Source organism: Pocillopora verrucosa, chromosome 4 (assembly GCF_036669915.1).
Source record: "Pocillopora verrucosa isolate sample1 chromosome 4, ASM3666991v2, whole genome shotgun sequence".
Classification (NCBI taxonomy): domain Eukaryota; kingdom Metazoa; phylum Cnidaria; class Anthozoa; order Scleractinia; family Pocilloporidae; genus Pocillopora; species Pocillopora verrucosa.
The window spans coordinates 21,890,425-21,917,707 of record NC_089315.1 but is presented as its reverse complement, the minus strand read 5'-3'; the positions used below and the strand labels follow the sequence as shown (position 1 = coordinate 21,917,707).

At 38.6% G+C, this 27,283-nt stretch overlaps 3 protein-coding genes across 3 annotated transcripts; 1 reads left to right on the top strand and 2 right to left on the bottom strand.

Annotated features, from left to right (window-relative positions):
• The first annotated feature begins 2,134 nt into the window (after positions 1-2,134).
• LOC131778821 (transmembrane channel-like protein 3) lies at positions 2,135-13,120 on the top strand. The gene is given in 25 exon segments (XM_066165388.1): positions 2,135-2,173; positions 2,404-2,461; positions 2,848-3,043; positions 3,303-3,415; positions 3,418-3,433; positions 4,077-4,155; positions 4,735-4,816; positions 5,328-5,358; positions 5,360-5,432; positions 5,715-5,798; positions 6,340-6,485; positions 6,778-6,925; positions 7,329-7,372; positions 7,593-7,740; positions 8,295-8,404; positions 8,746-8,812; positions 9,425-9,518; positions 9,746-9,909; positions 10,121-10,188; positions 10,511-10,711; positions 10,888-10,920; positions 11,304-11,426; positions 11,528-11,606; positions 11,959-12,001; positions 12,497-13,120. Coding segments are annotated over 25 exon segments (2,862 nt in total). The 3' UTR covers position 13,120.
• A 97-nt stretch (positions 13,121-13,217) lies between these two features.
• LOC131778822 (high-affinity choline transporter 1-like) lies at positions 13,218-21,123 on the bottom strand. Its single transcript, XM_059095290.2, has 7 exons — positions 20,937-21,123; positions 17,736-17,849; positions 16,545-16,849; positions 16,203-16,328; positions 15,817-15,970; positions 14,624-14,862; positions 13,218-14,507 (listed from the first exon to the last, which is right to left on the bottom strand). The coding sequence occupies exons 1-7, from the start codon at positions 21,100-21,102 to the stop codon at positions 13,989-13,991; spliced, it is 1,623 nt and encodes a 540-aa protein (XP_058951273.2). The 5' UTR covers positions 21,103-21,123; the 3' UTR covers positions 13,218-13,988.
• A 2,019-nt stretch (positions 21,124-23,142) lies between these two features.
• On the bottom strand, positions 23,143-25,586 carry LOC131778825 (high affinity choline transporter 1-like). Its single transcript, XM_066165540.1, has 5 exons — positions 25,290-25,586; positions 24,848-24,973; positions 24,543-24,696; positions 23,983-24,224; positions 23,143-23,625 (listed from the first exon to the last, which is right to left on the bottom strand). Exons 1-5 carry the CDS (start codon positions 25,569-25,571, stop codon positions 23,143-23,145), a joined length of 1,287 nt encoding a protein of 428 aa, XP_066021637.1. The 5' UTR covers positions 25,572-25,586.
• Between the last annotated feature and the right edge of the window lie 1,697 nt (positions 25,587-27,283).

Below are 27,283 nucleotides of genomic sequence, written 5' to 3'. Positions count from 1 at the left end.
TTCATTCTTGACTTGATTTTTTTTAAACCTACCATTTCAGTTCCTCATTCAGTTAGAATGCAAAAGTCCATTCATTCTGATCGTATTTCAATTATCATATTCGGTTCCTTCATTCAAGTTAAAGGCAAAGTCATTTCATTCTCATTTTTGTTTAATTATGCATGTTCCCAGTTATTTTAACTTAGGTGGAATGGCCGAAGTCCAATGATAACATCTGTTCGCTCACCCCATTGAATACTAGGTTTGCGTTATTTGTTTTAGGCTTACTACATGCATGGCTAACACTATGCTAGCACTTTCAACTAGCTGTTGTTTAAATTAGATCACAGGGCGTAAAAGCTGGAAACGCCCATTTTCTATAATTATATGAAGCCTTGATTTGTTTTGTTTCATTTTATATACCTGGCATGCTAAGCACAGAATAGATATGATGAATGAATTTTCCTTCTCATCACATAGTTTTTTTTTCCGCCTGGTGAATCAACGTTTAGGTTTTCTTTCTCCGATTTTTTTTTTTTGTCCCCGATTATTGATTTGATCGCTTTTTGCCCCATAAATATAGAAAAGGATACAGAATCGGGTTTACTTGAAGCTCTATCGAGACCTGTTTCGAACCGGCCGATCTGGTTTCAACGCAAGACTCGTTGATTTGGTGGTACCTGTGCAAAAAGCGAATTTGAAGGACCACAGAACAAACAACTTTTTTTCTAACCTCCTTGTTATCTCAAATTGTAATATACATAAAAAAATGTCACACTTAGAGAGCATTCAAAATCTGTTCGCAACGACACAAAACGCAACAGAAAAGATGTGATTTTTTAGCGCTGTTCAATCAATTTCATCTGAGTAAAAAAACAATGTTCCCTAGAGCTCAAAATATTTTCTTGACCTACCCACGCTTCAATGACCATTCCTTAAATATCACAGAAACACCATCGAAACAGTGCGCTCCTTGAATATCATCAATTATTAATTCACCGATGGATTTTATTCTTGTCTTTAAAGCCATGCTTCTTTTTAATTCGTTCTCGGAACAATTCATTGACAAAAATAAAACAAAATTCATTTCAATAAACGTATGTAGTCATGAAAGCTATACTTCAAAAGAAAGCAAGCAAAACGTTTATGAATTCAACGCCAGGTACTGTACATATCTGTATTCAAGTGTTTGCACAGATTCAGACACGGAATTGAGTTTGTATAAAAAAAAACGAATAATCAAGATCTAAAGATATCCTAAACAAAGGTAGGAATAGATATATACACATTAATGCATACATATCGAAGACTAACGCTTCATTTAGAAAGTACAATTTATTTTGAATCATAATATCCGATCCTCCTATTACACTAACGACATGCTGCTTATATATACTTTCCAGATAACATAAACTCGCAAACTGGGTCCGTTCACCTCTGCCGTTTTTTCAAATCACAATCGTTCAGTCTTTTTGAAGACTTATGAGAGCTTTAGGGTTGGTTTAAGGTTGTTTTAAGGTTACTAATGAGTTTTTACAAAACTAGTGCTGTGTCTAAATATGCCGACGCGACTAAACCTCATAAATTTGCGACTATGCTTCACTTTGAAGCGAGCCATAATCTGCGCATAATTAACTAAATCCAAAATTTGTCACTATATCGATAATGATATCTTGGTATCGAGTTCATTAATCTGAGCAGTACAAGGCCCCGTAAAGTACTTAAACTTGAGGCCATCTGAGATGCGTAAGTTTGACCATTCTTCAAGGAAACTACTGAGGGAATACATTGTTTGGGTAGAGGAACAAACTAATCGAACCGCATGTGGTTAGAATTCTTATTTCTGGTCATTAACGAGTTTTTTTTTTACGTTTTTCACATGCACAAGATGTTCAGTAATATAATGGTAGAATTTTGTCTAAAAAACTGCTGTCGGTGTCATTCAAAGATTTTGACCGACTGTCCGGGTAGATTGAATAACCTTCATCTTTTCTAGTAATACTGGGAACAAGATGGCCAGGAGCTGAAATTATGTCCTAACTTCAGTAGATATAAATACAGCAGGTCACAATAGCTTAAGTAAGAGACTAGTAAACACAACCACTTATGTACAAGCTTAAAAGTTTTTAAATACTCTAAAAGGTTTGCTAGAACCATGATGTTCTGGAGTTACAATGTTTCTCGAGAGCGGAGAGTATGTTCATAAGACAAACAGTAAATTTATACAGAGTTACAGAAATGGACTGGTGACTGACGGAATAGAAACAGAAAGTCAATCAATTTATCAAAATGTTTACACCGAACAAAGAACGTTTCATTTGAGCCAGTTCCATAGATTGGTGGTGTACCGGAATTTCGACGCCGACAAACATCGATCATAATCTGCTCTATTTATTTTCCTGAAGTCTATAAAGAATAAAACAGGCCAAGGAAAGTCGGATATGTTCGACAAGTGGCAACAGAACCTCCGGAGAAATAAAAGGTAAAGTTATTATCTTATACATGACAAATATAAAAAACATAAATTGCCAACTGATGAAGTTAATTTGATTTCTGGGTGGCGCCCTTTAGTTTCACGTGAATCGTCCCTCCATTAGCCCCAGATTCGACTACTTACAACTCACTAATGCTTTGTATTTTCTGTCAATAATAACTAATGAAGAGGACCATGATAAATGTGATGGTTAAGAATGCAAATTGTTATAGTCAACAATTTCTAGTTTTGTTTGTGAACGACTCTGACATTTCTAAAACTGTGATGATTTTCTAAAACAGTCGTAAAGCTCTGTGGTAAATAAAACCACACCAGTCAAGTAGACAACCATGGCTAAATAATTCGTTCATGACAGTGATATTCTATCCCAAAAGGTCTCGAGGAAGATGCAAGGTTAGAAATGGGTGAAATGAATGCTAGGAATTTACTGACAAATACCCCTGAGGAGAACAAAGAAAAAAAATCTCCGTCGCGATTCAACTGGCTTAGAAAACGATCTCCAAATTCAACGGCCGACGAAAATTCAAAACCGACCAAGAATGCCTGCGAGCCCTCAGTATCAACATCAAGGTGAGAAACGTTATCTAGTTTTAGTTTTTAACTGGTCCTGAACGGGAATTTGATTACTGCCTCTTCCTTTCAAATGGGAGGTTTTTTCGGTTTCTACAATTTCTTTTTATCCTTTTCTTCTCAAATTCTCGTACACTTTATGGCAGAGTACAAGCCACCTCTCTCCCTCCTACCCCTCCCCCTCTCCACCTCTTCTGTTCACTAACAAAGACAAGGAAATCGCTTCATCTTTAGTTTAACCTGTAGTTCACTATTACAGTGAGTCGCCGAATAAGACGCAAACAGAGGAGGTGTTTACAGATGTATTTGAGAACATTCAACTACAATTAGAAGTTATTAAGGGAGTAAAGGAAAAGCCATGGACTATGGACAGGAATTACAAATTATCAGGTGAACACAGGAGACAAATCTTCACAGCCACTAATAACTTTACAGCAAGATGAGATTCAGTCAAGCACAGCCTAATAGATATGAAATCTATCTTTCAGTCAAGATTCTCCAACAAAGGCCGCCTCATACGTGCTTGATGATCTTTTTATTTACTAAAAATGGTCAAGGCCGGAATATTCTCTCGCTATGTAATAGCACTGCGCGCTTTACCTTTACCTTCCGGCATCGTTTTCATAAAAGTTATCATGATATTCTTGTCATTTTCTCGGTGTTTTCATGTGGTCATCTTTTGATTTAAGTGTTTTTGGAATACTTTCCTATTACAATGCCCCAGTGCACACCCTAGAAGAACCTAGAGGGTCCCCACTAGAGGCATGTGGTAAAATTAGGTATTCCAACGTAAACATGCCCATTTTGGCCGCGTACCAAATATAACAGGGACACGAGGTGTAAAGATCTTTGGTACAGCTAATGTAGACCAATCTGGGCTAGTTGTATTTAATTCGTTTGGCAAATCTGCACCCCAGAGCCAACAATTTCTCTCAGCCAAAAGCGATTGAAATTTTATGTCTATAAGAATTCTTATGATCAACTCGTTTGTATTATATGCTTCTTCTTCTTCCTCTAACACTTATTTGAACAGAAACGCCAAAAACTACGTCGAACAGCATTCAGGTGATCTGAACAGACTGCAGCATTTAAAGGAGTCTCGGATAAGGTATGTAATAGACATTGTGTGGAATAGGTCAGTTATGATTGGTCAATAAGTAAAATACTTGATTCTTACCATCAGTTATCTATCCTGATCGGACTGCTGCTACGATTCCAAACCGGCTCAGCGACTCAAAATTAACCTGAAACGTTTTTTTTTTAATTTCAATTACGCAGTTATAGATTAAGTGGTAAGACACTACGGATTTTCTGTTTCAACCGCAGCCAGGTTTGCGTATCAGTGTTCACGAACCATTGCATCCTGTTCCAGCTCTCAGCCAATGACGACGAAAGAAGGGATGGGCGAATGACGATCGGTGGTTGTGGTTGTGGTTGTCAGGGGAACGGCTCTTTATCTAGTATATTTTTCTCTTTGAGTGTTCCCCCCTGTTTTTTTGCCCAATTTTTCCAGACTGGGACAACTGCAAACCACCTCAAAGACTTTATTTAGCGCTCCTCTCAAGCGTTTTTATCTTTTTATTCTTGTTTTGTTTTATGTTGATTTGTTCGCATGTCTTGTCCATCATCATTCTCCATGAAGCTATTGCTGTTGTCACTGAGTAATGAACTTCTTTTCTTATTGACTTCAGCTTTTTCGACAAATTAAAAGACAGTTCCAAAACTTCATCGTGTTCTTCATTCCTTGGGAAAAGAGGATTAAAAATATTCAAGGTTTGTAGCCACAAAATTTTTATGATTAACTAAAATAACGAACTACACATTTTGGGTTTAGTGTGATCCTGTAGAGCGGTTATCAACGACAAGGACGTACTTACAGCTTCCTAATCGATGAATTGTTGGGAAATCATCAGCTTTGCTTTCAGAGTGTCCCTGAACCATAGAAGAGTTGATGCATCAGTGGAAAAAAACTAATGAATAAGCATGAAGTACAATTCCTTTTTATCCTTTTTGTTACCTTGGAATGTTTCAATATGCAAAAGAAGGGTCGCAACATTTCTTACCCTCTTACAGTCATAAAGGTTCTACACATTCCATAAAGATTCCTTAGATGATGGAAAAAATGAACTTTGAAGAAATAAAAAAGATGGAGATTGTCTCCAATACTGTGGTCTCCTATTGTTTTCCTTGAGTGAATAATCTCGAGAAAACTAGTAATCAAATAACACGCCACTAGGAAGAAGTTTTTGTTACTTTCTCAAACAATAGCGTGTTTTTCCTTCAGGACATTTTGGGGCTGGCATCGGTTCTTTTTTTTTTTTTACGTTCTTTGGCGTGGATCAACTTCATTTTGTTAACCTTTATAACGATCTTCGTTATAGTTCCACAGGTAAGCTTCAGAGTACATTACCTTCTTTGTAAATTTTAACTTAGAAAATTATACTACCTCTGTAAACATTCACCATCATGTTAAAAGAAATCTCCATTTCCTCTGACTGAAATTTGCAATCTTGCTACGCTTTCTTATTAGCGTTTCTAATCGTAACATTCCACCGTTAATGTTCCGATCGAGTTAATTTCTCTCGCGGATATTGGTAAAATTATTAATTCTTGTAAGCCACGAATTTGTTCCCAGATAATGAATGATAATCTTCTTTGGTTTGTTTTTCAGCTCATGAGTCCTTCGACAGCTCTGAGTATTCCTGAGAGTGAGAGACACACAGCACAGCGTCTTACAGCAGTTCTTGATGCCAAGGTAAAGTCTTAAACCAAGTCTCTTGATGCGAAGGTAAAGTCTTAACCCAAGTCTCTTAGTGCCGTTTTTACTAATCTCGGCGTTGGTTGTAGCAGTTTTATTTAGCGATCAACTGTTGAATCTTTAGTCAACCCTCTGACCGCTAAAAGTGACTAGCATCTAATTTCTCCTTACAATATCGGCCCCGAATCACACAATAAGGTCACGAGAATATAGAAAAAACCAGCAACGAAAGAAGCCCTCGATTGCTAGACAAATTCTCCTGGTCAGCACCTCAGAAAATGTATAGAAAACATTATGGAGAATATGCCTAGTGATGTTAGCCTGTAAGGAGCTAAGACTTCAGGATTATGGATCACTGAAAGAAATGAATGAGGTGACGATTGACTATGTTAGGTCATCACCTTTGAAATTTTACATTCAATTCATTCTGGAGTGTACACATAATACGTTATAGAAAAAAAACAGGAGATGTTAATTAGACTTAAAAATCAAGCATTTTTCTAACAAAATACCATCATTACAATTTTTATCCCCACAGGGATATCTGGAATATTCCTTTTTGTTTTACGGCTATTATGGAAATGAGAACATCCAGGTGGGCGTGGTCGAGTATCCCTTGCCGGTGGCCTACTTCGCGGTTTTCATGGTCATTTATCTCTTCAGTATCATTACTGTGCTCCGAGCGTAAGTATTGTGTACTAATTAATGTCCAGCTGATAAGCAGGCTACTCATAGTTATCAAGATACACGAGAGATGGAACTGATCTAGATCCGAGGAGGATTTTGGGCTTGGTCTTCCCAATTGTTCTCTTTCACCCGCCGTTGGTAACAGTCTTCCCGACGTTTACCACTCCTGACACGATCTTCGGATCTTGTCAAGGACAAGACAAATTTGTTACAGGGGTGGAGTTATAGAAGAACTCATATCTCTAAACACAAAAATACAGCTTGCATAACCTTGATTTTTACCTTGCAGTATCACTCACGAACAGAGTCTAGTGAAGTCTTCAGGTCAAAATGATCAATATCCATTCGGCTGGCGTGTGTTTTCAGCTTGGGATTTTCTTATCACAGAGCGAGAGACTGCGGAGAATAAATTAGCCTCCCTTACTACTGCTATTAAAGTAAGCCTGTCGTCTAATCTTTTGGTAAAACTGAAATCCTTTTTGACTAAGTCACGTTATAAATTATATCTTTGTTTGAAAACATAGAAATTAGCAGCAATGTTGGATGAAATATCGCAGACAACATTTCTCGAAATATAGGCTTTACCGAATGACTGTTAAATATATCCGAGGAATTTTTTTGTACTACGGGTATATGGCGTCTTCTGTAAACTTTATAGTTGCAAATGTGCAGGTTCACCAATGAGGAGTGAACTAGCTTTGACTTTCTACGGGAACGTTTCAATTCCTCACCATCTTGTTTCAAAGGTAATCAATACTTTCCGATGGTGTCGACAATTCATGCCATTCGTAATCTCATTTAACTCGTATCTTTTTATTGTTTATTTTTAATTTCCTACAGGAGCAAATGGTTGAGGCAGTGGAAAAAGGGAAAACGATAAATAAGTAAGTTTTATATATAACACGTAACGCTACACGAGTTTCATATGGACCAAAATGTAGCTGTTATTCATTACAATCCGGCTGCTTTTGTTCCCTTGACCCTAATATCAATACTTCAGGTGCCATATCACTAAGCTACAAGAGATTCGTGATAGCTTTAATCAGCGGCAAAAGTTATTAGATCATTCAATAAATGAACGTATTGTCACGCACTCTATTTCAGGAAAACCCTCATCGCCCTCCGTGTATGTGCAAATGTGCTGGTTCTGGGCGTTTTAAGCGCAAGCGCGTACTTGATATACTTGGTGGTTAAGCGTTCAGATGAAAGAGACAAGGAAGGAAGACCACCTACTGTGTTAGAGCAGTATGAGGTAACTTAACACTATACTCCCTAACATCAGTCTGTATATTCTCCCTGCTGTTCTCTATACATTTCCTAGGGTGCTGAAAAGGAGAATTTGTTCAACAATCAGGAGCTTCTTTAGACATCATTTCCTTTATTCTCCACACCTTAATGTTTGATTCAGGGCTGACAAATTTAGATACTATTCACTCATAGGGTCAAAAGGTTAAAACGAACATATCTGCCAAAAACGTAGCCCACTTGCATGGCACTGTTTACAACTATGGCCCAGTATTCCGAGATAGCATTGGTTTTGCTTTACTTTGCTCTATGATTGGTCCAGAAAACTCATGCCTCTCTAGACCAATCAAATGCGAAACTAAAAGCAATCACGACTTGGTCGCCCGCGTGTTCCGCACTTTAGGCAGTTTGTTTTTTTTCTACTTTAAGTATATTCAGTTCCTCTGATTTTACAGTTATGATTACGTTAGTTTTGCAATTGCGAAACTCAATTAAAAAGCACTCTATTCAACGTTAATGATATTAGCCCGTTTTCACGCGTGTTTTCGTTTGTTTTTTCAGATCTCTCTCGCAATTACCGGCATGAATGCTGTGTGTCCAGTATTCTTCAAATTGATTTCCATGATGGAGCAGTATCATCCAAGAGTCGCTCTCTACTGGGAGCTAACAAGGTATTAGGAGAATGTCACGAATCCAGCGCCTCTCGATTAGAACTTCATCAGGGATGCGTTGTTAACTCTGCGCACGAAATATCACTCGTCGCATCGAACCTGTTTGTAATTCATCAGAGCTGCGAGTTAAAATAACTTTAAAAAATCTCCCTCAATAAGAGTACTAAGACATTGTCAACTCTGTTCACGAAATACCAGTCCTCGTCTTTACACCTTTTTGCAATTCAGTAACTTTAGTTGCGCAGGGAGGTTCTTGGAGCAGTCCGTCAGGAAAACCAAGCAAAACTCTGGCCGCTTTATTTTGTTCTTTTCGCGAAGAATCCGTTTCATTCTCTTTTTAGAATAATGTTCATGTATCTTGGAAATATGTACGTACTGGTCATATCACTCCTTAACAAAATAAATCAGGTAAGAAATTTAAAATTTTGGCTAAGAGAACTGTTATATAAATTATGCAATAGATAAACCAGTCAAATGGTTAGTAATTCATTGGCCTTTCACTCGAAATAGGCGCACAGAGTCTAAGTAAGTTAATCAAATCGGAAGACAGTCAGTTATTCAGAGTTAATCAATAGGAAGACAGTCGGTCAGTCGGAGATACTTAATCGAAAGACAGTCGGTTAGTCAGACACCCATTTTGTATCCAGTGAGTCATTCGAATAACGTTCGTTCGATCACTTTTTCTTTTATTCATTCTGTCAGCGGGTAAGCTCAGTCATTCCATAACTCATTCATTAACCCTCTCAGTCAAACAGTCAGTAAGGTGAGCTATCAATCTCGTTCTTGGGCTCTCAATTTTCCATGTCCTCCGGACCGCGAGAGAGAGTGAGGGGAGAGAGTAACCGAGTGCTAGTGTGGGAAAGTGTCTCTAGCTCCAAAGGGCGAGAAGAACAGAGGTCCTGAGGACTTGAAGGAGAAGATTCGATTAAGTTAAGGCTAAGAATCAGTCGAGGGAGTGTTTTGTGTCAATCTTCTATATCCCATTTTAACTGCCGTGATTTTTGCTTATTTTCTTTGCAGTCAAAAGTAACTGCCTTGGACGTCTCATCAACAAGTGATGTGATAAACTCGACTGTTATTCCTGTTACCACAGTCACAAAAAACACCACAGATGGTAAGGTGGTGATCATTAACTGATCTTTATTCCCCGAGAGTATAGCTTTGTTTTTCAACAATGATCGCACAATTCTATTTTTCTTCGCGACCGCATCATTCTGAGAAGCGAAACAGTTCAATCAACAGAAGGAGAAAGATATTTGTTGATCATTTGTGAAAGAACCCCTTTTTTTGGACTAAGACATCCGAAGTGATGCGTCTATTATTTTTTTTGGTTTCTTTCAGGCTCACTGTGTTGGGAAACCACAGTTGGTCAGGAGCTGTTTAAATTAACAATTATTGACCTAGTAGCCCTGGTGTTTAGTGTGTTGACCGGTGACTTGTGCGTATCCCTCACCGTCAGATTTCTTAACTGTTTTCAAGGCCGACTCTTGGATCTTGAAAAAATCGTGAGTGGATAACATTTTAATTTTTTGTTGTGTTCATATGAGAGTCATCCTTGTCAAAAGAGGTAAGGTTTTCTTGATTAACGCAAGGGAGACGTATGAATAAATTCCAAAGCTTTCCAAGTTTTATAATAAAGAAACTTGTTTTTGTTGTATCCTCCTCTGCTGCAGACAAGGGAACTCAAACAAATTGCTCCTTTCTTTCTTTCCTCAGTTAGGTTATCCCGAGTTCAAACTTGCGGAAAATGTATTGCAGCTTATTAACAGCCAGGGACTCATCTGGTAAGTTAAAGAGAGCAAGTTATTTGATTGCCTTTAATAGAGAGCGCCTTATCGCCGCACCACATGAGTTACAGTGAATTGTTGGAGAGAGTACAAAGGGTTATGGTGATGATGATGATATCTTATCAAGAAGCCTAGCGCACTCCCTCTATCTGGCAGCATAATGGTTCGGAAAATTGTCTAAAATTCGGCTTTGTAAGACAATTTGTCATGATGGCTTTCGCTTCAACTTCAAGGCGCGATTGCCGTTATCAAACGACGTACGCGCATACGTATTTTCTTCTATTAGCTCTATACTTAGAATCATCTTCTTTTTTTTCAGGATGGGTCTCGTGTTCTCTCCAGGGCTCATTATGCTAAACATCCTGAAGCTAGTTATTATCATGTACCTTAGGAGCTGGGCAGTGATGGTCACTAATGTCCCTCCCAAGAGAATTTTCAAGGCCTCTCACCGGTTCTACTTGGTCCTCCTTCTCGTTATGTTGTTTCTGTGTATGCTGGCTGTAGGATATGCTGCTGTGGAGTAAGTAGAATTCCACAGACTGTAATATAAACTGCTTCTCTGTTTTGTCGTGATTTTTATCACACAATTTCAGTTGTTATCTAAATTGCCTGAGTTTTTCTTCCATTTCAAGCTCTCCCTTGGTAAGCTGTTTGCAAGTCTCGAGTGATTAACTAAGTTTTGTTTCTTTTCTGTAGGATAGAACCTTCAAAATGGTGCGGCCCTTTCAGGTGTGAATCTGTCAGCACAATAATTGTTGTAAAATGTTTGTATGGCCAAATAAAATATCGTACCTTGTTGATCAGTTGAATGCCAAAGCGAAGACATACTGTTGTTCGAGAAAAGCTAAACCCTTTCTTTACCGGAAATGAGTTGATACAATCAAAGGATACAGTCTTCTAAAGGGGGAAATTTCTAGCCAAAAAGCATGGTTTTCGATCTCAATGCAAATCTACCGTTATCTATCTATAACAATCAATGAAACTATGTTGTTGATCAGCATTCCTTTGTTTATCAGTTTTTTATAAATTGCGAGAATTTTAAAGCTGTTTCAGGGCATATTTAGTGCAATAGAGTTAATTCAAGGTTTGTTCTAATTTTTATTGACCCTTAGGGGCAAACCCAACATGTACCGGGTACTTACAGAATCCATCGACAATGGCCCCGCTCTGCTAGACACTATAGTTGACTATCTGAGTGGCCCGAGTGTCGTTATCCCAGTGTTCATATTGATGTCGTAAGTACATACGTTGTCGTTAAAAAGGAACCAATCGTTCTTTGCTACTCTCTATATAAATGTCTTCTAAATACAAATATATTCTATTCTTTTTCTGCAAGGATTGCCATCTACTACTATAGGTCGGAAGCAAATTACTTGAGGAGATCCAATCGTGAGCTTGGGTTGCAGTTACAATACGTAAGTGTTGCACATGTGTGCATGATATTTATGAACTAATCGAGCAGGAGAAGACGATAGTGTTTGAGGCCAGAGGGAATCCGTGATAGATCTCTACTACATTTAAAACTATGTAAGCATTTCCCGGACAGTCGATCTCAAACATAAGCATGTGCACGATATTTCGCTGCGGAAAGAAGGTGCAGACATTAAAAAAGACGTTTTTGTCAGCTCGAACCTTGATCTGTTATTTTTATCTCCTTTAGCTTTTACGCCTTTACTCTTCGTTTTCTATTCATGAAAATTATTACAAAAATTTAGAATTGTTCCCTTATTTTCAATTGGTGAAAAAGTTGTTTTTCCTTTGGTATAGGAGAGGGCAGAGGACAGAAAGAAAACATTCAAACGTGCTTCTGGTAAGAGTCTACATGTTTTGGGGCTTCCATTAATAATCGTTTGCACCCTTATAAAGAGAAAATTAACCGCGACACCGTAAAAAGTAGTTAAACCTTGACGTTATCATTGCTGAATTTATCTCGTTATCAGATTAATTTCAACCGAGCGTCGAAAAGAATCCTGGATTGCTTTGATTTTGCTCTAATTCGGTCTGTGGTTGTTCTAGAAACTCTTTTCATGCATTAGACCAATCGTGAAAACCAATCGTGACTTGACGTTTCCCCACGCTTTTGGTAGTTTGCCTGTTTTTGCATTGAGTCCTCATTGGCTAAGGATGATGTCGACTTTTGCTCCGATTGGCTGCTGGGATTACCATAGTTCTGGTTTTTGGAAACTCAAATAAATAGTGCACTAAAGAAGTAAATAAATAAATGTGGTGGCATGTCACCTCTGTTGACTTTGCGTAATTGCTCTTTTACTTTTTCTTCATCGCCTGCGTCTCCGTGGAAATTCAGAACGCTACAGTAATAATTCTGACGACGACAAGGTCCCTTCTCTTCCAAGTGGCCAAACGCGTCATTCAAAAACAAAAAGTAGAAACAAATCTCGTCAGATTTCTGATAACGGAACAAATGATATTAAGGAGCATGAGCCTCCTCGAACAGTAGCGAAGAAATCGTCCCAGATGAAACAATTGCGGCCGCGCGAAGATATGATTCCTATTGTCACATACGATGGAGTTATGGAGGAGACTAGTACCGAAAGTGTCTTAAATAGTACCCAGGACCACCGGCAGGTAAAAGTGATAATTCACCGGACGAGTAGTTCCAGTTCATCAACTGTCTCAAGTGTTAGATCCGTTGATCAGCGGATCACAATTCCAAAGAAGAAACACTTGCGGTCACGTGATCACGTTCATGAGAGTCAAAGATGTCAGAATAACATCGAAAACACCGAAAGTGAAATACAAAATACTGAGAAGAATAGTAGTGGCTCTTCTATTCAGGAAAGCTCGCATTGTGAAGAATCAATAGCGCTACAAGTTACAGATGAGGTGAAGAACTATAATCAGGGCTGCAAAACTGGCCAACAGACTATTTTAGAAGGTGGTTCATTGGCAGCCATGTTTGATTCTTAGATACAAATTTTGTAAATACATATCATACTTAAAATTGTAGTCAGTTCAAACCAGTTGTTTTTTGTTTTTCGCTTCATCCACACAAGTAAACTATCCAGTAAACAGAGAAGAATTATATTTATTGATTGCGCAGAGGACGTCAGGACCTCGATTTCCATTCCGGTTTCAACGTCTGAAAAATCGAATTAAATCAATACACATGCTGGGTAATGATAATACTCTGATACTAGTGTTATCCATAACGTTCGAGTAAGTTACTTAACCTGCTGTAAATAAATGCGAATAAAATTTTTCATGAATGAAAACCACACTTTTTGTTATGTCTAATATATAAAAAAACCTTTCTAAGTTTTTAATCGAATGAAATGAACAAGCTCTATCTGAAATCATATAAAGCTTTATTTATGTCGCAGCGATAAACTCTCAAGAAAACAACACATTAAAAGGATCACTCTGTGAAGCTTCCATGTTGAAAATAAACTACCTTGATTCCATAATTATTTTCTGACACTAAATACACGGGTATGAAACTTGATAAAAGAGTCTTGTTGAAAAACGATGACCTATACCCAATCAAAGATTCTGGATACTAAATTTGATTAATAAAGAGTCACTCCTGTCAAAGAAAAGCTGAATCACTTGAATTACAAAGGGTAATAGTACATAGTGCTTTAAGGAAGTAAATAGTATATAGTACTATTTATAGTATACTATACGCCGCATATAATTAAAAGAAACATAACACAAAGCAAAAGAGAGTGTAACCACACCCTGCGTCCTCCAAAATTTTGGATCCAAAAATCTTAAAGTATTTTATAAAAGATGAAAAAGGCACAAAGAGGGTACAACAACACACAGGTAAAATTTCGTCATATTTCAGAATTTCCACGCTCCTTCATAACGTATTTACCCTCGATTGGCCTATGACCTGTTTCATTCGCTTTTCCTATGTTGCAAGTTTTGAACTCGTTCAAGAAATCATACTTCAGGGGTATAATGTCCCCTTCAAACAAGTATTTTGTTAAAGAAGACACCACAATGAGAATGACAAAAGTAACGATCATAGCGAACGTGCGGAATGGAAACAACTGACCCTTAACCTCATCATAAAACGGGTATTTAATGAAGGCGGGGAAACCAATTTTGTCTTCCCCTCCCCCCACGCGTAGCAGGAGCCCTACTATGTAACCCACAACGGAGCCGTAAGTGTTGACGTCTTTCCAAAAGAAACATAAACACCACGGAGGAAACAGGACCACATAGATCAGGTCACTGCACAGATGAAACAAGGCGTAGATGGATTCAACTGACAGAGCCATTCCAGTAGCAGCTGCGCCAACTATTACGACAGCGACTCGCATGGCCCACACGACTTCCTTCTCAGACGCCTAAGAGAATTGAAAGGACTCAAAATTAAAATCTAATTGGGACAGGTTCTATTTCACTCTTTGACTACAAAAATTGATAGAAAGGGCAAACACCAAAATGATGGAAGGTATCTGACCTTTTTTCTGAAGATGGGCCTGTATATGTTATGAGCCAGGATGGTGCTAACAGATAGGAAACTGGAATCGGTAGAAGACATGACTGCAGCAGACACAGCACCCAGACCAATGAATGAGATAACAGGTGGTGTGAGGTACTGAAGCACCATGGGAAGGATCAATGTTTTATCAAGCTCTACAGAGGCTGTTTGGTTGGTGGTAACACCCTCAAATGGTCTATATGACGTTTGGGTCCAATCTGGATGAAAACAATAAAGCCAATTTAATGTGCAGAAAACTAAGATTGTATTTTAAAAGCATTTATGGAGGATGCCCAGTTGGCTTGCATCTGTTCAAGAGTTTCCAGTTGTACATAAATTTTTCTTAGGTTTCAAAATTGAAAATTAAAAACAAAACGTTTTCAACACGAAGTCATTGTCATAATTTTTACCCGAAGATGATCTAGAGTGGAAAACGTTTGGTTTTTGCTTTTAAATGTATTTTTTAGCGTTGTAAATAACTCACTTTCCAATCTAGTTTTGGGGAAATAGCTTAAATTGGTCGACTTGTCGTTGTTCAACAATGCACCTGTGTCGAAACGTTGATTTGAAGCGTATTCCTTATTCAGACTCTGACAAATATGCCATAATAACAACAGGAACCTAGATAAAAAAAAGCTTTTGTAGAGACGCAGCAGCCTGGCAGTGAGGGGACTGGACCTCAGATTCAAAGGTGCGGATTTAACTCTCTTCTAGGATCATTTACGTTGTTTTCTCAATCTGCAAACTTTACTCTCACAATACCTCTCATACAGGGGATCACCTAGCTTTGACCAGGTTCCCTAATCAGGAAGGAAGACATGCGTTTTAGCTGCTCTATGCTACGGTAAGAGCGTTAGGCTCTTGTAGTTATGGGGCAGTTGACCTATGTTTGGCGTAAGTTCTTATCAATGCATTTAAGAGAAGAGGAAGGGGGAAGAAACAGCGGTAGGTGGGGATAAGTGAGCTCGAGGAAAATCAGAGGGCTCATCCTAGCTGAGCTTATCCTGGTCTCCTCAGCATGAACCGACTTAGAGAATTTTACTCCACCCTGGTAGGGTCACCCCCCTTCCTCTTCGCATCTAAGCTCTGGTTAGTATGGTCAGCTTTGTATTTGCTTTCAATTATGGGAATATTGAAGGGGGGAATGGTAGGGATTTTCATAATGCTTCTACCTGTCGAGGCACCAATGGCCCCGATAAGCACTGCAGGGATGGCCATAAGCAGACATCCAATGGAAGCGGTGTAAGAGACTGTTCTAGACGTAGATGGTGATTTGCACGACAAGGCGCGCTGAAAGTAAATTTGCCATGGAAGGCCGCCCCATATCTGCACATTGCAAATGGAAGAAAACGAAAAATTAATCATATATGATTATCAATAACGGAACACGAACGAAAGACTCCTTCTCAAGTTTTTACGGAGCAGAAATGTTCTTGGCCAGTACGTCTTTTCCCTAATCTCAATTGATCTCGTCAGTTAACGTGATCTCAGTGCTTCAAAGAAAACACGAAATATTGTCCTTCTGATACCGCGTACGGTCAGAGATCGAGAAGCTTACCAGTAACAGCGCATAATCCAACCACACTCCGATCTGGTCAGTAGGAATCTCTCCAAGCCATTTCCCAGAATCTTCAGATATGCTACTCACTGCTTTGTGTGTCATGGCGAAAGGAATACTGAGCCACTAGTAAGTGAAGTGGAAGGAGTTTCAACAGACAGTCTTCCTAACATGTTAACAGATATCAAGACCTTTATCACAAGTAACAGAGACTACAGGTTTTTAGTGGAGGACCCTTCCAGCTATCTGTTTTCTGGATTACAGCGGGCAAACAGCCTAAAACCTGATCATAGTGTGAGTGATGCGAATATCAAAAAAAGTGAAACTGCTGGCTGTACTTACCAATCCGATAAAGATGCAGAAGAGTTGAATCACATCAGTATAAACCACTGAGTAAAGTCCGCCAATAAGAGTATAGAAAATGGCGATACACGAAGACACAATAACGGAGGTAAAGCGATCCAAGCCAATAACAACACTCACAGTGGCACCAAGAGCTGACAAGATGGCGCCAGACCAAAATATCTCTCCCAGCAGGGCGGGTATGTATAACAACCCACCCATTATCGCACCATACTTCTCTTGAACAGGGTCAATCATGGTAACGTACTTTCTTTCTCGCATGACTTTTGCAAACAGAAGTCCACCTATAAGATAAAAATAAGAAAATAGTCGCCATTTGTTCCGATTGCACTACAACTGAACAGGAAGGGTGGTGTTTACGGTGTCTTGGCAATGACCTTCGTTGAAGACAAGCCTGATCAGGTAAGATATCCAGCCCTTGGACCCGTTTTTCGGCTCCCCTAGTAGTGAAGATCCCAGAAAAATCTTTTCTGGTCGCCATTTTAACATTTAAGATCGAAATATGAATAGTTTTAAAATTCGAACCATATTGGGAAACGAAACAGAATGAATTGGTTTTAAGCTACGAGCTGCACCTATCTAGAGAGATAGAGAGATACTTTATTAACCACCATTGCAGCCATAGGCTGAATTACGGGATATTTACAAATACTGATGATAACAAAAGAGAGAATAAGAAAAATTTTCTACATCTTATAGACATCTTCAAACGCTCAGTTTTACATAGGGGGAGAGTGAAATCACTTTTGCGTCTCAGTGCATATTTACAACTCTTCCTTTGGGGGAGGAGGCTATGGAGATTGTGGGTGGGGTTACAGACGATCTCGTCAAACAGATCGATTGAAATCTTTTCTCTCCTCTCATGAAGTTTCGGTAGGCCAACTGTTTCTAGTGCTACACTATATGAAAGGTCAGGATAGATGATTCTGAATGCCCTTCTTTGGATCCCTAGATTTAGATCAATATTACTTCGGAGTCCTTAAATTTAAAAAATTTTGAGATACAGACCCCAGATCCCCATGCCCATGAAAGCTGTAACAACTGATCGGAAACTTAGGAATAATTTCACGGAAAGCATTAATTTCTGGCGACATAAGCTTTAATGAATTTGGTCGGTGAAATTTGCGAAATGTTTCAATCACGTGGTAAAATCTCTGTTTTGTTACTCACCAAGCCCCAGGCTGATAGCATAGCACCAAGGAGCCTGGGCCCAGACTAGTCCCAGGCTTTTATCATAAAGCACCTCGGCTGTACCATTGATGTATCCTCCGCCGACCCATGTTGCTATGGAAACAAGAAGCTTGTAAGCTTTTGTAAAAACTTAAAGCAATTGAAATTCGGAAATACAACCTCAACAGATCGTTCTGCCGGGCACGTGACGGGAATTGAAGCGGTTATTTGTGAAACAGGAAAATAATGTCAACCTTTGGTAAACGATCAACCGTGTCAAAGAGGTTGACTTAAATGAAGTGAAAAAACGTGATCACGAAATTAAAATTGACGACACAATTTATGTCTTAGGGCTTACAACTAAAACAACGCGAAATATATGAAAAGTTTTTGAAGTTCATGTCTGGCCAACAGATGTTGGTGAACTCAGTGTCTTTCATGACAAAGTATTAAAATAAGTTTTAATCGATTGGAATTTAAGGTTTCGTAGCTCGATGTAGCAATTTACCGAGTTTCCTGCCTATGCAAAAGCGAGAGTTGAAGTAACCACAAAGGAATTAACACAGACCGGTCGTTTTTCTCGGTGAAGGTGGCGTTTGGAAATTTGACGATTGACCGCTTCATAAATGGTGACCGTTTTCAAAATCAAGTGCCGCTTAATCGGGGTTTGACTGTACAAACAAAGATATTGTCCTAAAATTAAACGGTAGTCTGGACTCTTGATAGCAGACTCATGACTGGAAGTAGTCATACTCAGGTATCCGCACAATTTTACAAAGTCCATTCAACAACCCAGCTTTGTTTGAAATTGTAGAGGTATTGAGGCATTGTGTAGGATATGTATGACATGACACGATGGGCCTGCGAACGGACTTTGGATCCTGGCGCACACATCTGAAATCTGTCCTAAGAGAGGCATTGTCATAATACACTGAAAACTTGCACTTTTTTTACTAAAACTATTTTTTTATGCTCGGTAAGAGATAAAGTTTGATAAGACATTTTTCTCAAGTTTTCTCTGTTAGTTACCTAGGTTACAGTGGTTCAAAATTTCTGAATTAATAAAAGTGGTAAATGCTCTCATGGTATATGTATTTGGTGCGGGGTATTTACGTATTAGGTAAGAGTATTTATCGTAAGAGTACTCCAAGAACATTCATCGATATGGGTTTCTTCAATCAGTTCTCTTTACGTTTCGCATGAACAAGAAGCACTGTTTTGACTTGATTCTTAGAATAACAAAATAGGTGTACTTCGTTGATCAAAAGTAACAGTCTTTCTATATATTCCACGGCTCTGTAAACTTGCGAACAAAATTTATGTCCTCACTTCTAATGGAGACGAATTACGTTTACTAGTAACGTTTTCTTTGAGAAACTATTTAATTTTTTCAACACAGCAAAGAAGCTTAAGGCTATTAAGGAATACAACTGTGTATGGAATAGGTAAGTTATCTTTCTTTTTTAGAGAGAAAAGAACATTCTCTCATGACGATGCATCTTCTTACCAAGCCTCATTTTTGTTTAAAATGGACTACAAACATGATTACGTGCCCACACAGGATGCGAAGGGAAAAAGTTGGGGATCACCGTGATTTTTACTCTTCATACGGAAAAACATTGAAATCATTAAAGATTAGAATAAATTTAAACAAGGTATTTGCAACAACAAGTATTTTTACGTTAATGTTTGAGGCAGTTGAATAACGAATCAGATATGCTTCTCACAGGTGACTACTGCAATCTTATTGGCCTTACGCTGTGCGTTTTATTGAATTACCTCATTTTGCGTTTTCTCTTTTATTCCTTTTAATTTCGCTTCAGGATCAATTAAAAAAATGATGATCAAAATCTTGTAACAACGCAATTAAATTAAGTGATGAAAAAATAAGTGTTACGAAGGGGCTATGAAAATTTTTGCTTTTAATTAAGTTACGCGTACGATTTCAAATCAATTCAGGTCTCTTTGGTCAATAACTTCGTGAAAGAGAATACGTTTCTACGCGTTTTTGTAATAAGCGTTCAGTTCTCACGGGATTTGTTTTAAGTTAATTCGAAAGTACATGTGGTAGTATCTCACATTTGGTGGCCGGAATTCAGTTATATTTGCGTGTTTAGAGCTTTGTCACATGATAATTAAATGAACCTGGTTTTCACGCAAGGCTTCAAAAAGACAGATAGAGCCTCTCTATGGGTACCCACGGTTTCGTTTTCTTCGCGACTTCTTTGCAAATATTCGTTTTTTTTATCTTCGATTTTCGGATGTTGTTTCGCGGCAGCGACTGTAAACCACTGTTGACACCTTTGTCAAATCGCAGTGAAATGTGGTCAAATGTCAAAATTCAGAAATAACAGATATTTTCTGTAGTGTTTACCAGTTTTGACAGTTTTATATCTAAGAGTTCAATTTGATCACGCAAATTTTGGTCAATTTTCAGATCTTCGCTTCAATCTTGAGATCTTCGTTTTTTCCGTGGTGATCTTCGCGTCTTCGATTTCTTCGGAAATACCCAAAGAGAGGCTCCACCTTCGCATTACAGAAGCATATGACCTACAATCTTCTGTTCGTGATAATATGTTTAAAAAGCAGGTTATGTCTTAGGTAATATTTTGCGAATGATAAGGTCGCGCTATGACCTTGAGGTGCCTCTGACTCTTAACTTATCTCTTCGTGAAAAAAAAAATCGAAAAAAAAAAAGCATTTCAAGCAGAAGACTTTAATAAGGTGAAACACCAGATCTCCTCTCTTTCTACAAAACAAAAAGAATAAACTTTGCTTGGCGAAAGTTTGTTCGTTTGTTACAATCGTCACATGTGACTACATCGTGAGACAAACGAAAAACTTAACTTTTAATCAATCGTAATTTGCCTTTTGTCACATTTAAATCTAATGCATCTTTGGGGAAATTTTGGGGTCCATTGCTTTCTTTAGCCATCATGTTGCACTAGAACGAAGATCTCCTTTTTTCAGAAAAGGATTTACCTGTTAGAACATGTGCCTGTAAGGATCGAGTATACCGGTAGAATTCTATACTCTCTAACACTGGAATCATTAAACCTTTTTTTTTTTCCTCGCCTTTTTACCATGAAATAATAAATTTCGACAGTAAGTTTTCTTTTAAGTTGTGGAAAATTGCTTGTTACCTATTCGACCCTCACCATAATCCATAACAACTTACAAAAGACTACAACATTTCAGTACCTGTCAAAGTGAGAGTCCCTATTACCAATCCTAGACTTCTCCCTGCCAACATTGCCTCTTCCTCATTGTCTCTTCGCCTACCACGAACAGCCCACAGGCCAATGCCAAGAATTACCAGATAAAAGAGCACGATTGCAATCGCGCCGGCAATATTAATTTCCGCCATTGGTGCTGAGACTCTGAGGTTGTTCAGTTATAAATACGGAAAAGAGAATTAACCTTTGTATAAATATTTGAGTATACGTTTTTCGTCATTGTTACGCAAACGGTAGTGCATATCTGTTTACACTGTTTACATGACAGAAAACACAGCAGTTGCGCATTATGCCGTATTATGTATCATATACGGTTACCTTTTAAAATAACAACACATTCTCATTACAGAAGCACATGACCTACAATCTTCTGTTCGTGATAATATGTTTAAAAAGCAGGTTATGTCTTAGGTAATATTTTATGAATGATAAGGTCGTGCTTTGACCTTGAGGTACCTCTGACTCTACACTTATTTCTTCGTGAAAAAAAAAATATCCAAAAAAAAAAGCATTTCGAGTAGAAGACTTTGATAAGGTGAAACACTAGACCTCCCTTCTTTCAACAAAACAAAAAGAATAAACTTTGCTTGGAGAAAGTTTGTTTGTTTGTTTGTTACAATCGTCAACAAATTATAATACAAACGTGAAGATTTTATTGAACAGACGAAACTCTAAACCATGCATAAACTATGGGAAATTTTGGTGAGTTTTTCTCCAATATTGAAGTTTTCATCTTCTTTTCAAGAGGCGTGCAAAGCTTGCGCCAGCGGTATGTTGCGCGTTTCTTCTATCGTGCATGGCGCAAAGAAAGGAAGTACATTTGTTCACGATCAGACGAGCAAACAAACGGGGAAAGCAAATATATTAATGATAAGTCTGAATACATCCGGTAAAAACGTTGGCTGTAAGAAGGCTTATACTGAAGAAGTACAATTATTTCTGTTTAAAAACACATGCGATCTAGAGAGCACCGCTTGATAGACAGTGCATACACCTCAATCATGCTGAACGTAAACACGTGTTAAAGCTGTTCTGATGACAGCTTCTTCACGAAAGTTGCTCAAACTGGTTTCCTGTTTTTGCTTGTCATTTAGTTAAACCTGGTCAAACCAAACATGGGGTTTTTGGTAGACAAAGGTTTTTGAAACTGGGGGCATTTGCAAAAATTCCCTTTGAAGATTGTAAACTGCCAAATTCAGTCAAAAGTCCCACGTGTCCCCCAAAGTGTTTTAAAGCGTTATGAGCTGATAGATATGGCGCTATCGAAATCCCTCATTTTTGTCGTTATTAGTATTACACGAGATTGAGAACCATCACTTCTTCTCACACTATTTTTTATTACAAGTGTTACAAACAGACTAAGGCAAACCGATCACCGTACATGAAGGTTCAAGTAAAGCAGTGAGTCCACGCTACACATTCCTCACTGTGTTATTTGGTGTACAGCATGAAATAAACGTTCTCTATGTTCCGTTTTACATGTTCCAGTCAACAAACCCATAATGTCTAATATAATATTTACCATCGTTATAAAGTATGTTTAAAAAAATGTCGAGAGTTCCAGGTCATTCCTTTGAAATTGAACCTGTACACATGAACTCATAACTTTCATCAAACGTCACATAATGATTTTTTTCCTTTGTTTTTTTTCGTAAGAGCACACGTGATGACCCTATCTTGTTTAGGAGCATCAGGATTTTGCCTGTTCATTATAATTCCTTGACATGAAATGATCACGATTGTAAACATTACTCCCGCTGAAATCACGTTTCCCAAAGACCTTTGTTCCCGGCTTATTCCGCACTCGAAATCAACCCCTCTATATCTGTCTTGAGTTGATGGTTAATTTTTGTTTGATAGTTCAAAATTCTAAAAACCTGACAGGTCATTACTCTTGTTTAAGCCCAGAAAATGGCGATTGGCGTCTCTAGAGAGTTGTAGCCAAAAGGAAAAAGTTGCCATGTTTGTGTGTGCACGTGCTAATCACTCACAAAATGATATTCACTAAGGATATGAAAGTCAAAATGAAGGAACGACCTACATTCTACGAAACAAAATTTTAGCGAAGACAAACCATGTTTTACCCATGTATACGTGTAACAGGACAAATTACATCACCCATATCAGTCGGCATCTGTAACCCCCGTTAGGAATCTCCCCATGAAAGAGAATCACATTTTTGATTCCTCCATGTATTTTTCTTTCTCCTCCTGGATCTCATGTTTCATGAAGGCGTGCAGGAAATCATACTTCAAAGGTATAATCTCCCGTTCAAACAAATACTTTGCTAAGAACGACACCGACACGATCGTAGAAAACGAAACAATCATGGACAGAGTACGGAACGGAAACAGCTGGCCCTTTACCTCGTCATAAAATGGGTATTTAATGAAGGCGGGAAAACCAATTTTATCTTCCCCTCCACCCACACGCAGAAAAAGCCCAAATATATAGCCTGCAATGGAGCCGTAAGTATTGGAGGCTTTGAAATAGATAACACAACACAACTGTGGGAACAGTATCACAAACACGAGATCACTGCACAGATGGAATAACACGTAGATGGAATCAACAGCCAGAGACATGGCTGTAGCGGCCGCGCCAACTCCAAATATGGCAAAACGCATCACCCACACAACTTCTTTCTCGGAGGCCTGAAAGAAGAGAAATATCGAGAGAAAGATGTTTCATGTTTGCTCGCGCCGTTATTTTTTCTATACATGGGGACATTCCTGAAGAGAGGAACTTTAAATTAGCTTTTTCAAAAAGAACATAAATGCAAGGCCAAAATATTTTCAAATGCGGGGTACTTGCAATATCGTCTTTTCATATTTCCTAAGTCACAGTATAAATATGAACAGCATTCGTCTGCGTTACAGTTAGGACCGAGCTCAACTCTCCAAACCAGTGACAAGTAGTTCATACTATATATCCCGCATCTAAGCCAGCGAGGATTCCTCGAGTTTCTGGAAATCTGGTTTGAGAACCGTGCCTTGTTACGCAATGCTTACCTTCTGTCTAAAGATGAGTTTGTAAATGTTATGGGCAAACATGGAGCTGGCTGAGAGCATACTGGAATCAGTGGACGACATGACGGCAGCAGACACAGCACCCAGACCAATGAATGACACAGCTGTTGGTGTGAGGTACTGAAGCACCATGGGAAGGATCAGAGTTTTATCGACATATACTGAGGCTGTTTGGTTGGTAATGTTCCCCTCAGGTGGTTTGTAGAACGAAGTCTGGGTCCAGTCTGCAGAGAAAAATATCGCAGTTATTTTGAATGTACCATCCCTCCTTGTTATCAGACTAACATCTTTTCTGTCAGCCTCAGTGGCTTTTTACCTGTGAAAAAAGGCATATTTCATAGTTCATGTTTAATGAACATTTGAAAATACTTTTTTCTCATTTTCTTTCTGTAAGATATAGTTTGTTAGCTGTCTCATATTAAAAAAAAACAAAAAACAAAAACAACTGTTATATAGAAGAGCCTTTCCTTGATTCCCCTTCGGCTACAATGAACCGATCTGATTACTTAACAGTAAGAGTAAAATATACATCATCAGATCACCTGTTGAAGCACCGATGGCTCCAATGAGTACTGCAGGAACAGCCATGATCATACATCCCAGAGAAGCGTTTAGAGACAATATACGAGCCTTTACGGGTGTCTTGCACGACAACACACGCTGAAAGTAGACTTGCCATGGAAGGCCACCGCAAATCTGGACACAAAAAATGTAGCATCAAAATGAAATATACGAAACCATGTCCAAGCATAGTTTGTTTCGCTGCTTCAATCTAACCTCTAAACAAATACCTAACGTTAGTTCGCTACTGTGGCTACAGTGTAAGGTAGGAAAAGGAGAAGCTTACCAGCAACATAGCATAGTCCAGCCACACTCCAATCATTGCAGTAGGTATCTCACCAACCCATTTGCCGGAATCTTCTGCAATGCTGCTCACTGCTTTATGAGTCATGGCGAATGGAACACTAAGCCACTAGTGAGTGAAGAGGACGGAGTGAGACTGGGGCCAGAGCAAACACTGTATCAACACATAAATGACAAACTTCTGATGCAAAAATATGTTTTTGTTTTTACACAGTTTAATTTGTTAACAACGCACCATCAGTCAAATAGCCTAAAGCTTAGGCCAGTTACAGTAAAATTGAGACCATAGACATCCTTCGGTACAATCTCAGGTTTTGATTGACAGTTCATAAGAAAATACTTGGAACAAGGCATATTATAATAAAAACACCCAGTTGGGATGTGGTACACATGTCACAGAACAGTCGACTGCTGACCACACTCACCAATCCAACAAAGATGCAGATGAGTTGTATAACGTCAGTGTAAGCCACAGAGTACAATCCACCCATCAACGTGTAGAAAATAGCAATACACGCAGAAACAACGACAGAAGTGAAGCGATCCAAGCCGATAACGACACTGACAGTGGCACCAAGAGCTGACAAGATGGCACCAGACCAAAATACCTCGCCCAACAGTGCGGGGATATATAGCAATCCACCCATACGCGGACCGTACCTTTCTTGGAAAGGGTCAATCATGGTAATGTATTCCCTTTGGCGCATGATCTTGGCAAAAAGAAGCCCACCTGCCCGTAAAAAATATGGTCAAATTTGTGTAGGTAATCGCGAGTGGGTTGATAAAAATTAGGGTTTATATCACCTGTGTTTTCGGAAGAGACAGAAATTGCAGAAATACTATATGTTTAACACTCGAATTAGGGATTTATTATTCCACTGTTATATTACCCTTAAGTATTTTTTATTTTAGCTCGCGGAGTACATCTTACGACCTTATCTGAGCATCATATCGATCACATAAGGAGTAAGCGAAAAATAAAACCTTTAAGGCTTGAGGAGTTATGCCACTGACAAAACCATTAAAGCTCTCTTTGTGACCAACAAAAAAAAGCTATCGCGCTTTAAAGTTCGTTACTTTAAAAGTCAAGCCTGAAAATAAAACCCCAAAAAATCAAAATTTGGATCGTTTATTGTAGCGTATTTGTTGCTCCGTATTTTTGCCCTGTTCTACAGTGTAATACCGTGGCATATTTTTCGCATTCTCTTGACCTCATTTAATAGAATGACAGAGTAGTGGAATAATATAGTGCAATAACCTCCTTGATCTTGAAGAATTAGTACTTCTTTTACACACACGAACAGAATTGGGAAGTGGTAAATCCACGAAATGGATCTTCATCCGAAGTGTCCGTACGAAATTCACATTAATAGCTTATCCTCGGAGGGAGAAAAACCGACCAACCTGGATAAATACCTCTGGAATAAGGAAGAACACCAACAGAAAACTCAAACCACAAGTGACGCAAGGCTCTGAATTCTAACTCAGGCCACAACGGTGAAAAGCCTTGGTAAGGTGTATGCTACATTCAGTCTTATCATTGTTTATGTTGCTTTCTCGTTATTAGTTTGAAAACCATTCGCAATGCCACAAACAGTATTGTGGACACTCGGAAAACGTTCTAACTTTCAGAAGAAAAACCTTAAGTATTGGTCTTCGCACTCACCCAACCCCAGGCTAAGTGCATAACCCCAGGGAGCCTGGGCCCAGACGAGACCTTGGTCTTTATCAAAGAGTACCTCCGCTGTACCATTGATGTATCCTCCGCCAACCCATGTCGCTGTAGAAACAAAGTAACGGGTTTGCAAAATTAACAAGCAGAGGACGGATGTTACTAAAAGTGGAAATGGAGATGGGAAATGGAAATTGGGAATAGGAAATGGAGAATGGGAAGTGGAAAACGAGAAATGTGGAATAGGAAATGGGGTCTCTATTTCCTATTCTCTATTCCCTATTCCCTATTCCCTATTCCCTATTCCCTATTCCCTATTCCCTATTCCCTATACCTCACTCTCCAATTCCTGTTCTTCATTCCCTCTTTTGGTAACATCCAGCAGAGGACTTTGAGACTTTATCTAGTTGAATTAGTAGCTTTGTTATCTATTTCCCCAAATTCCCCTTAATTCCCTAATACACGTAAATGATTCTTTGTTTCGTTCTCAACTGTGTTTTATCATCAGATGTCAATGAAATGAGTTTTTTTTCCAGAAAATCTATCTTGAATTTAACGGTATAAAAAGTACAAAACTTTATTATCACCTTTGGCAACTGATTTCAGAGAGGAACTGATAATAGCCCTTTCCGCTATACATGAAATTAATTTTTATAAAGTTTATGAATGATACCGGCTCGTGGATCAAATTTGGCTAAATGCACAAATCTATTGCGAGAGTTATCCCCGTCCACTGTGAGTGAAAAA